Genomic DNA, 12,337 nt, shown 5'->3' on the forward strand with positions numbered 1-12,337 from the left:
GGCGTCATGGGCTACGCTACGGCCGGCGATGCCCCAGCAGTCAACACGGTCCAAGTGGCCACCACACCGAAGACAGCATCCGGCGCGACGACCAGCGCGGACGGTCCAGCGAGGGAATCCTCACACGGGACGGGTGAGACCAATGTCGATATGAACAGTTTGTGTAATGTTATGGTGTCCCCAGATATATCGCAGAATGTTGGTAACATGATGGTTAAGTTCACGGGGGTGGTCGGTAAGGGCGGAGCAGGTCAGGCGAGGGAGCAGGGGGATAGCGCAACGGATTCAGACGAGGACGAATCATGTAGAGTGTTGAGGGAGCAGCTAAAGTTAGCTAGAGCGACATGTAAGAAAAGGAAGGGGCTTACGCCGGGGACAGATGCGGTTAGGGAACAGATGGGGCAGGTGCAGCAGGAAACGGCTAAGAAATTTTTGCAGACAGGATCCAGTGTGGGTTGCGAGTTTAGCGCAGTGGCAGGCCACTTGCCAAAACAAATCAGAAAGGAGATAGAAAAAGGGGGTTTTGTCGATATATGTTCATTGACAGAGAAGGGCTTGAGCGACAAGGAAAAGGCAAAACCGAAAGGGGGTACACAAGTCAATAGCTACAAGACTATTGAGAACTGGCTGAGCGGAATGTTCGCTTACTCCGGCTGTTACATAGAAGCGTACCCCGACGTAGCGATGAGCATGTTGAAATATACAGATTTTATATACTCTGTGTACAAGGAACAAGGGGGATCAGTCTGGCTGAGGTACGACGAGAGTTTTAGAGCGAAGGCAGAGGGCGGTAAGCCCATCGACTTCGGAGTTAGGGACCTCGACGCGTGGCTCAAGGCATTAGCAAGCGGTATAGCGGAGAAGGCGGCACCGGCACAAGCAGCCGGGGCAGGGAGGCCTGGCACGCAGAAACATGACCTCAAATGCTGGGCGTTTAATGAATCTCAGTGCACCCGCGCGCAGTGCAAATTCAGGCACGCATGTTCCTTTTGCAACGCAAGTCATGCAGCAAAGGATTGCTATAAGAAGAGAGCAAATCACCCAAGAAAACTACCCGCGGCAGCAGGGGCTGGGAAAAGCGTTTAGCCCAGTGAATTTAAGCAGGATCCTGGGGTGGCTAGCCAGGTATCCGAAGCAGCAGGAAGCCAAATTACTGCGGGACGGTTTTAGGGAGGGCTTTAGGATACCAATAATAAGAGAGGTCCCGCCCACAGAAAAAATAAGAAACCTGAAATCCGTCAAGGAGCAACCGGGGGTGGTACGGGAGAAGATCGCAAAGGAGCTAGAGTTAGGCAGAATGGCGGGGCCATTTGCAGCCCCACCATTACAGGATTTGATAGTGTCACCTTTGGGACTGGTCCCAAAGAAGGCACCGGGGAAGTTCAGGCTCATCCAGCACCTGTCTTACCCCGAGGGAGGGTCGGTAAACGACGCACTGGACAAAGAGCAATGTTCAGTGCAGTATCAATCCTTTGACCAGGCGGTCAAGATGGTGAGAGCACAAGGGAAAGGAGCTCTCATGGCAAAGCTAGACATTGAGTCGGCCTTCAGACTGCTTCCATTGCACCCAGAGAGCTTCAGGTTGATGGGTCTAAGTTTTGACGGGGTTTTCTTCGTGGACAAATGCCTGCCAATGGGGTGCGCCATTTCATGCGCTTTCTTCGAGGCATTTAGTTCGTTCCTGCAATGGTGTTTGCAGGAACGCGCTGGGGCAAGGGTCATAGCGCATTATCTAGACGATTTCTTGGTGGCGGGCCCACCAGAGTCGGAGCAGTGTAGCCACCTTTTACGAGAGCTACAGGGTATGCTGGAAGAGTTCAGCGTACCCATCGCGGCGGAGAAAACCGAAGGCCCGACGGAGGTTATATCCTATTTGGGCATAGAAATTGACACGGTTAGGCAGGAGTGCAGACTACCAACAGAGAAGGTGGTAAAGTTGGTCAGGGAAGTGAGCGACTGCGCAAAGGCCAAGAAGGTCACGCTGGGGCAGTTGCAGTCTTTGCTGGGGAGCCTGAATTTCGCTTGCAGGGTGATTCCAATGGGCAGAATCTTCAAGAGGAGGCTGGAACAAGCCACAGCAGGCAGGGCATCAAAGCACCACTTCATACGCATCACCAGGGAGCTTAGGGAGGACCTGCGGGTGTGGGAGGAGTTCCTCTTTCAGTTTAACGGGGTGCAAATCTGGCCCAAGGAAGTAGCACCAAACCGGGCGCTGCAGTTATTCACAGACGCAGCAGGAGCTACGGGGTTTGGGGCATACTTGCAGGGCGAATGGTGCGCCCAGCGATGGCCACCAGAATGGGAGACCGCAGGGATCACCAAGAACTTAGCGGCATTGGAGTTGTTCCCGATAGTCGTGGCAGTCGACATATGGGGTAAAGTGCTGGCAAACAGGCAGATCCAATTCTGGTGCGACAACATGGGGGTGGTGCAAGCCGTGAACAACCAGCGGGCATCATCGCCGCCGGTGGTCAGGTTGCTCAGGAGGTTGGTGGCAGTTTGTTTGCACCACAACATAACATTCAGAGCTAGACACGTGCCAGGGGAGAAGAACGTAATAGCGGACGCATTGTCCAGGCAGAAATGGGAAGTTTTTAGGACCGCAGCGCCAGGAGCAAGCGAAGTAGGTTTAACATGCCCCCCCTATCTCTGGCAGATAGTCGATCAGAACTAGATAAATTGGTGGAGCGATCCCTGGCGCCAAAAACCTGGAAGGCCTACAAGGCCGCATGGAGAAGATGGCGGCAGTTCCAGGGGGAGGGGGAGATGGAAGCCAAGCCTCCGCAGCAACAAGTGTTGGCGTTCTTGGACAAACTCAGAAGGGAGCAGACGTCCAGGGCAGGAGCAAACACGATACTAGCAGGGGTATCCTTTTTCCAGAAACTGGCAGGCGAAAGGGACGAGACGAAGAGTTTCGTAGTACGCACGATAATGAAGGGCTGGGCAAGGGCGGAGGTTAAGAAACCAGACGCTAGGGAACCAATCACAATCGAGAGGCTGAGGAAACTGATAGAAGCGGTCCCAAGCGTCTGCCGCGACCAGAGTGAGGCAAGGTTGTTTACAACGGCTTTTATTATGGCTTTTAGGGGGGCATTCAGGGTTAGCGAGTTGGTAGCGCAGTCCAAAACAGCAAGGGAAACAGGGCTGCAGTGCAGTAGCGTTACCGTAGCGGAGGACACAGTACTGTGTAAAATACGCAGATCAAAGACAGACCAGAACGGAAAGGGAAAATGGGTGCAGCTGCGCAGGCACGACGACGCTGCGGTCTGCCCGGTAAGGGCGGTCGAAGCATTTAGGATAACAAGGCCGGCAGGAGGAGGGAATTTTCTGGTACACAAGGACGGGGCGGCGCTCACTAGGTACCAGTTTGCAGCAGTGTTGAAGAAATGTGTAGGAGCACTTGGCTGGCAGGCAGAGAGATTCGGGACACACTCGTTTAGAATAGGGGCGGCCACGTCAGCCGCTAACGAAGGGTGCGCGATCGAAGAGATCAAAGCATTAGGCAGGTGGGGGTCCAACAGCTACAGGCGCTACATTAGACCCCTCAACGACGAAACAGAAAACATCTAACGATCATGTCCCCCCCTCTCCCACACAGCCCCATCCGCAAGAAAAAAGGAGGCGAGGCGGATATGGATCGTCGGTCACTCATACGTTCACTGGGCGGCAGCACGGGCCGCCGGGAGGCCGTATGGAAAGCAGTTGGGGCTAGCGGAGAAAGAGGGGAAGGTATGCTGGTTTGGGCAGAGAGGGATGAGGTGGCACGGCTTGAGGGGCACCCTGTTATCCGGGGAAGAGGCGACAAGCAGCCCCGATACCATAGTATTACACCTGGGGGGCAACGATTTGGGCGACATGAAATCCCTAGACTTAATCAGGACAATACGGGACGATCTAGCATGGGTAAGCGAGCGATGGCCGGGCGTAGAGCTAATATGGTCTAACATCATTCCCAGGCTAGCTTGGCGCGGAGCTCGGAAAGGGGCAGGAGTGGAGAGGGCTAGGAAAAGGGTCAACGCGGCCGTGGGCAAATGCGTGGCCGCACTAGGGGGACAGGTCATACGGCATAAGGACATCAGTCAAAAGATCGGGGGCATGTATAGGAGCGACGGGGTCCATTTGTCGGACATTGGGATTGACCTTTTCAATAACGCGCTTCAGGAAGCACTGGAGGCCGGGGGTCAGTAGCTGGTTGCAGGGTGGGGGCTTCGGGTCTCGGGGGAGGGGGGCAGCCGAGATCCTCGTGTGGCGGGAAGAAGCGGTGCGCAAGGCATGGCGAACGGGGGGAGCCAGCCGAGGTTGGCAGATTCACCCTCGGTGAACGGGCGCATGCTCGGCTCCAGCTTTGGACGGTTGGGCCAGGGAGCTGCGCGCCAGGTGAGCGTGATATGCGCCAGGAGGGCTGGTTCCCCAGGGGCGTTGCCGCGGTGCCTACAGGGTAGGCAGGGCACGCCCCCAGGAAATCGGGAGGGGTCAGGGACCCAGGGGCGCCTTGCCCACCACTTCTATCCGTGCCCCGCAACCTTGTAAGGTAACATGTAAGGTAATGGAAATAAACTGTGGCCAGTAATTCGATCCAAAGGAAACGTGTCAGACTCTTTATTTCAAGGGGAGCTTATTAGCTTATGTGAGCGGAAACAAAGGGGGCCGCCGTAGGTCGACCTCTCCCCCTTATGGTAACAAAGGCGCCGAGCCCGTGATGGCGCCGGAGAGGGGTAAGGGGGAGGGGCGGCAGGTGGCCCGCGGGCCAGCGGCACAATGGAAAGGAGGGGCGGGCAGGTGTGCCCGTCCCCTCTTTCACACCTACAGGCGCTGGTAGCCTGTAGAAGGCGAGGGGGCCGGCCGGATAGCGGGCGGGTTAAATAGGAAGGCGGGGGGGAGGAGGCGGCCACTGAGAGGGGAGCACAGAGAGTGACCCACCCACCCACCCATTTAGAAAAGGTGTATATAGGTACATATACTTACAGTTCAGAGTTTTATCGTATAAATCGTTGCAAGTTATAATACGGTCGTATGTTTAATGTGTTAAGGAAAATTAAGGAATACGTATGTCACAGTCAGCGGGCGGCGGGAAGAAGCGGTGCGCAAGGCATGGCGAACGGGGGGAGCCAGCCGAGGTTGGCAGATTCACCCTCGGTGAACGGGCGCATGCTCGGCTCCAGCTTTGGACGGTTGGGCCAGGGAGCTGCGCGCCAGGTGAGCGTGATATGCGCCAGGAGGGCTGGTTCCCCAGGGGCGTTGCCGCGGTGCCTACAGGGTAGGCAGGGCACGCCCCCAGGAAATCGGGAGGGGTCAGGGACCCAGGGGCGCCTTGCCCACCACTTCTATCCGTGCCCCGCAACCTTGTAAGGTAACATGTAAGGTAATGGAAATAAACTGTGGCCAGTAATTCGATCCAAAGGAAACGTGTCAGACTCTTTATTTCAAGGGGAGCTTATTAGCTTATGTGAGCGGAAACAAAGGGGGCCGCCGTAGGTCGACCTCTCCCCCTTATCAGTGAGCCCAGCACTGTCGGAGAGTAGGCTTCTCTTTGATTACAGCCTTTGTGAAGTGATCTTTAGGGGTGGGGGATTGAGCTCTGAGAATAGGACAGTCCCAGAAACGGTTAGTGTGCTGAAATTAAGATCTCAAATCGGAATTTCATGCAAGTTTCACCCTCAGCTAGGAGCTGGGTGGTTCCTACCCCGCCTCCTCTGTCATTAAACTCACTGTAAACTGCAATTTTCTAAGCACTGCAAGCCCTACAGACATGGGTCTGCCACATAAGATTCAAAAGTTACCATAGTGGTGGAGAACTTGAAGTATCGCCATTAGCAAATACAGACGTGTCGACAACATACACCTTTTCTATTTTTCTCAATTTGGCATGCTATGCGTGGCTTGGCTTAGCTTTTTTTTACAGGTAGGATGAAATTTACAATTTTTGTTTGCCATAATACAATACGAGTGTATAAAGTAGCATATTAAAGAAGAAAATAAAAATAAATAAATAACAAAGCAGGGCTAAAATGCCATGCCATACATGGCAGGATATTGGAAAGGTGTATGTGGACACATCTGTATGGTGCAATAAGAGGTCAAAAGAATATAAACTCTTACTGGACTTCAATATAGGATAAGGCTGCCTAATGGGGTGATATTCCATTTTCAAGGAGTGGTGTGTGTAGTAGATGTTAAAAGGGTAAATGGTGTGTGTATAGTAGATGTTATAATGTACTGGGGGCCCTCTAATGTGGCATAATCTGAATTGGGGTACTGTAATGTGGCATGATATGAACCTGAGGGCTCTAATGTGGCACAATATGGATTGGAAGCACTATATTGCTGCATAATATTAACTGAGGGCACGTTAATATTGTACATTATGAACTTGTGGCACTACATTGTAGTATAATATGAACTGGGAGCAGTACAGTGTGGTTTAATATGAACTAAGGGCACTACATTTGGGCATCATGTGAGCTTGAGGAACTGTGTTGTAGCTCAATATGAATAGGCAGCACTAGTGTGGTAAAATATGAACTGGAGGCACATGAATGTGGCATAATATGAAATGGAGGGTTTCACTGAGAACATTGAGTGGCACTGAGTGCCCCTAATGTGAACTGGGACAGTAATTGGCATAATGTGTACTGGCTATGGTAGCACTACAATGTGACCTATTGTGAACTGGAGGTACTACAATGTGCCATAATATGACATGGAAGCTTCACTGTGTGGTATAATGGGGCCTAGGTCACTAGTATAGGGGATTAAATGAACTAGGTTACTGTTATGGGGCATTACGTAAACTAAAGCGCTACTATGGTTCATAAAATGAAGTTGGGCACTACTATGGGGCTTCTACAGAGAAACCTCTCTGCTGTGGTCTGACCGGTGCCCCTTCAAAATGTCACTAGGGGGCAGACGAGTTCTGGCTACAATATATGTAAGGAACTGATCATTTTTAGTTGGGAAATAGCATTATGTGGTTATTTTTCTTAAATCTTCATTACTAAAAAGTTAATGCACTGTATCAGATGCTTAGAAAGTTTGTCTGTCAAAGCACATATCTCACATTATGTTATTAGTACTTTTAAAACCTTTTAAATCTGCCATTCACAATGAGTTTTTCATAGGGAATGTTAACATTTCATTTTGCCTATCCATGTAATTAATGACTCAGTAAATGATTGAAACACTGTTTAACTGATCTGCATTAAACTCAGATTTCTGTATTCTAAAACATTGAAAGCACTGCTACAGTAAGAATCTCTGTACTACATTTTAAGTTATTTCTAGTAAATAGACAAAATCGGTCTCCAAGTGCAAAGGGAATATACCAAGGTATATAGTCGGGTGCTAGAATGGGATGTTTTTCTAGCTGCTGTATGGAGGAGATAGTCAGTCTCCTAGTGTATACATAAAAAGAAAAAAAAACAGAAAAACAGCGCTAGAATCAAATACCTAAACACATTTAATATAGTAGTGTTAAAAGACAATTTTAAAATTCAATTAAACTAACAAGTCACACATAAAAATAAAATGTCCATTGACCATGGGGATGATAAATTGGCTAATTTCTGCCACTACTTTGCAACACCTTATGACCGAGTTACTGATATATTTGCCAAATTCACGTATGAGGACTTTGGTATACAACATTGAAAGCACTGCTACAGTAAGAATCTCTGTACTACATTTTAAGTTATTTCTAGTAAATAGACAAAATCGGTCTCCAAGACTGAAAACTCGACATTTTCACTATTTTTATCTATTATGTTACATAGAATCTATTGTGTAATTAGATTCTAGATATTTAAATTTCTCAATAACATAAGAATTGAGAGCAAAGGCACATGACGAGAGGTATTTTGTTGTTAACTTACTGTAATGTAATTTATTTATTTTATTTAAGCCCTAGTGGAGCTTACAATCTATGAGGGGTATTCAGTATCAAATGGAATTGTGATGTGATCGCATCTCCCCGTTTGCCACCGCAGTGCGCACACGCAGGATCTGCTCTGCGCGCGAGTGGGCAGGGAGAAGCGATCTCAGTACTGCGATTGCCTTTGCCTGATTGACAGGCAGAGGCGTTCGCGGGCGGTGGCTCGGCATTGGGCGGGCGTGGTGATGAAAACGGGGATAGATTCGGGGCAGCTGCGTGACGCAACACGCGACCGCTGTGATGTGAAAATGGTCGCCCCGAGTCCTGCCTTCACAGCATGGCATCCACAAATCAGTGATGCGATCATAGTTGCATTGCAATCGCATCTCTGCCGAGTATTTGCATGCTGGGCAGCCTTGCCTTTTACTGGGTGGCCCCCAGCATGCATTCGCAGCAAGTAAAACTGCAACTGAAGCTGACTGAGGGCCTATATTCCCTTCTCATAAATGCTACGGGTAATTATTTTTATGTCAAAATCCAATTAACCTACCAGTATGTTTTAAGATATATATATAAGAGCTGTAATAAAGTTGGTGCTGTGATGGTACAAGTCTGACGCAACAGAGTGTAATTTCTGCTAAGATCTGGGATGTGGTAACTTAGTGTTATGTCATTTTATCTCTATAGGCTCAAAATAAGCCAGAGATCAATGTGAAACAATTTATTGAGTGGATGCGTTTGGAGCCTCAGTCCATGGTGTGGATGCCTGTGTTACACCGGGTGGCAGCCGCTGAAACTGCTAAGCATCAAGCCAAGTGTAATATCTGCAAAGAATGTCCTATTGTGGGTTTCAGGTAGGTGAAACAAGTCTACTATACTAAGACATGTTTGTAAGTATATTCATAGGTGGTCATTTTACAGGGAAAATATACTTTACCCATGTTGTTTGCTTTTTAAAGCAAGCATAGAACCTCAACACAGGTGGCACCATCGTAAAGGTAGCAGAGACACGGATTTCACATCCCCTCTTAATTTACCTGTCACCCCAGTCGCCGGCTGCTCACTGCAAGAGCAAGCGTCATGACTGAGTGAGTGGAGTAGGGAAAGAAGAGGTAAGGAAAGTATTCTCCTTCTTGTAGGTTCTTACTCCTGCAGTGACAGTACAGGTCCAGCTATGGTGGCATACTAAAATATGGAGTACCGTTATAATTAGCCATATAACAATACGCCATCTTCAAAATTAACATTTATTAACGGCCCAAATGAAAGCCTACAGTATGTACTGTAGGGGTGCGTTCAATTGTCTACGAAATCCAATTTTTACGCTAAAAACAGGGCTTTGAATTGTGACTTGCGAAAAGCTGCTATTCATTTGTCACCAAAAGATTGCCGCCTATAATTTCCATAGGTTTAACACAAATTTCTTTTCACCTGAGCAGGTGAAAAGATGGGAAAAATCCCTATTTTAAGGTAAAAATGTTGGGATTTGGTTCAGAACCACTGGGACACCCCCCTTAATGTCTAATTGGCACTTAGAAGTTTTTCATTATTTTGAATTTGCCAATAATGACACATCATTTTTAGGGTTAAAAAGTGGAAATTGATGGATATTGGGGTACAAAGTATGGGAAATGTATTTTGGGGTGCTTTTGATTGGTACAAGTGTTTTTAGTCTTGCATTTGGGAGTAATATTTTTTTTTAACTAGCTTAAATTGACCCAAATATATACTTATACCCCTTTTTATGTACCCCTAATTTATGTACAGACAGTTTGCCAGGAAAGGTGTCTGCAGTAATCACTGTATGTGGTGAACCTACAAAGTCAATAAAATCTTGTTGATCTATTTTCTGTCAGTGTCCAGTCACTTTTGTCTACATAGTGTACTGTACAGTATCTACTAATGTGCAGTACAATATATAGTAGCTCTAAAAAATACAATTCAAAATACCAATATATTAAACTCTGCATCTGCACACCACACTATGGGGGGTATTAAATTAGCGGGGAAATTGATTGGCATTTTTGCCATTTTCACATCTTGCGCCATGAAAATTGACTTTTCATGGGTATGCGGGCGCTCTACGATTTGCAAAATGGCAGTTGTATGCATTTTAAAAAAATGACCGAAAACTGTTTTTTTTCCCAGCAAAATAATTGCTAAAATTAAACTTGGGATTCATAAAAATGGGTATAAGTATATATTTGTGTCATTTTAGAGGACTATAAAAAAAAATGTGGAAACAGACCAATTACTCCCATCAGCAACTCTAAAAACATGTGTCCCACTCATAAACCACCCCAATATACCTGTCCCATACCTTGTACCCCAATTTCTATCATTTTGCACTTTTTCACCCCAAAAATGACATGTCGTTATTAGCCAATTAAAAATAATTAAAAACTTGTTAGTGTCTTCAAGTCATTTAGGGGGGTTGTCCCAGGGGTTCAGAATCAAATCCTTACATTTTTTACTTAAAATAGGGATTTTCCACAAATTTATCACCTGCTCAGAGTTGGTGAATTGAAATTTGCGGTAAAATTACAGCAAAATTTTTTTGAGTGGACAATTGAATAGGCGTTTGGCGAATTTACCACAATTCGCAATAATTTTGACTCTCTTTACCATGAAAATGCGTTTTCGCCGGTAGCTGAATTTCCCCCATAACATAAACTACCATCAACCAACCTGCTCCCCAACATGGGGATTAATTCAGACCTGATTACAGCAGCAAAATTGTTCTTTAATGGGCAAAACCATGTGCACTGCAATTGGGGCAAATATAACATGTACAGTATTTACCCTGCACAGAAACAAAATAACCCACCCAAATCTAACTCTGCAAATGTTATATCGGCCCCACCTGCAGTGCACATGGGGGCTAATTCAGACCTGATTGTAGCCATGCAAAATTTTGCATGGCTATGATCAGCCACCCTGACATGCGGGGGGACACCCAGCACAGGGCTAGTTCGTCCCGCATGTCTGGCCCTCCGCACACTGCACAGGTACAAAAGCATTGCACGGTAGCAATGCTTTTGTACCTGAAGAGTAGCTACCTTACCAGCACAGCTCCTACGTGCTGGCAGGGAGCTACCCGTCGCTCTCCGGGTCGCAGCGCCTGCATGTGAGGTCACAAACTCTGTTTGCAATTGCTAGTTCTGATCTTTTACAGTAAATACTTTTGAGAGACGCTTATTACAGCTAATTTTAGTACTTTTCACAAAATAAAACTCAATTCATAGACAAACAGAAGGTGCAGATTGCTTTTTTAGCAGATAAACAGAAGGTGCAGATTGCTTTTTTAGCAAGTTACATAGAAAATGTGTATTACAGGTTGAGTATCCCATATCCATATATTCCAAAATACGGAATATTCCGAAATACGGACTTTTTTGAGTGATAGTGAGATAGTGAAACCTTTGTTTTTTGATGGCTCAATGTACACAAACTTTGTTTAATACACAAAGTTATTAATAATATTGTATTAAATGACCTTCAGGCTGTGTATATAAGGTGTATATGAAACATAAATGAATTGTGTATATGTACACACACTTTGTTTAATGCACAAAGTTATAAAAAAATATTGGCTAAAATGACCTTCAGGCTGTGTGTATAAGGTGTATATATAACATAAACGCATTCTGTGCTTAGATTTAGGTCCCATCGCCATGATATCTCATTATGGTATGCAATTATTCCAAAATACGGAAAAATCCGATCTCCAAAATACCTCTGGTCCCAAGCATTTTGGATAAGGGATACTCAACCTGTATTTTATTCATGTACATCCTCCTGGGCCATAGATTGCAGTTTTACGAATTAGCTGTTTCAACAGATGTATTTTCTGTGCAAAAGGAAAGGTATTAAAATGTACTTAACAAGCTATGTTTATTAAATCTGCGCCACTTTATGTGATATTTTATGTGTGTTAATCTACTGCACCCTTTCTAAAACTTATAGGCACTTATTCCTCAAGCTCTTAGTACTGATATGACAAAGTTAATAACTTCGCTTTCCAAATTTAGCACTAAATTTACATGGCAACTAAAAGGATAAAGTGCCTAAGTGTTTTACAAACTGGTGTTAAAATTAAAGTGCCATATATCAAATGCAATAGACATTCAGTGATAGTACTGTAAGCAATTGTGATCGCAGGATGTACTGTTGAGTGACTATAAATTTATAAAGCAGACATCATCCAAAAAACACAGCTGTGCTGCCAAGCTGCAGGTGGGTACTGCTGAAAGTGGGGTGCTTTACTGCGCAGACTCCATGCTGCTACTCTTCAGGGGAAGCTTCATTCACTATACCAAGGTGGCTGCCAAGGCTAGTACTGAGCATGTACGGGGCCATCTTGAGACTGTGGAGATGTTCTAAGCCTTAGAGAGTGATAAAGTGTAGAGAGATAAAGTACCATCCAATCAACTCCTAACTGTCATGTTACAAGCTGGGTTTGAAAAATAA

General features: G+C 46.4%; 1 protein-coding gene across 6 annotated transcripts in view; it reads left to right on the top strand.

Annotated features, from left to right (window-relative positions):
• UTRN (utrophin) overlaps positions 1-12,337 on the top strand; it is a 1,167,552-nt gene that overhangs the window by 1,037,840 nt on the left and 117,375 nt on the right. For all 6 annotated transcript variants that reach the window (XM_063917938.1, XM_063917937.1, XM_063917939.1 and 3 more), the window contains one exon: positions 8,555-8,721. In XM_063917938.1, coding sequence (XP_063774008.1) covers positions 8,555-8,721 — 167 coding nt within the window. The remainder of the gene's footprint in view (positions 1-8,554; positions 8,722-12,337) is intronic.

This window comes from Pseudophryne corroboree, chromosome 4, assembly GCF_028390025.1.
Source record: "Pseudophryne corroboree isolate aPseCor3 chromosome 4, aPseCor3.hap2, whole genome shotgun sequence".
In the NCBI taxonomy this organism is placed as follows: domain Eukaryota; kingdom Metazoa; phylum Chordata; class Amphibia; order Anura; family Myobatrachidae; genus Pseudophryne; species Pseudophryne corroboree.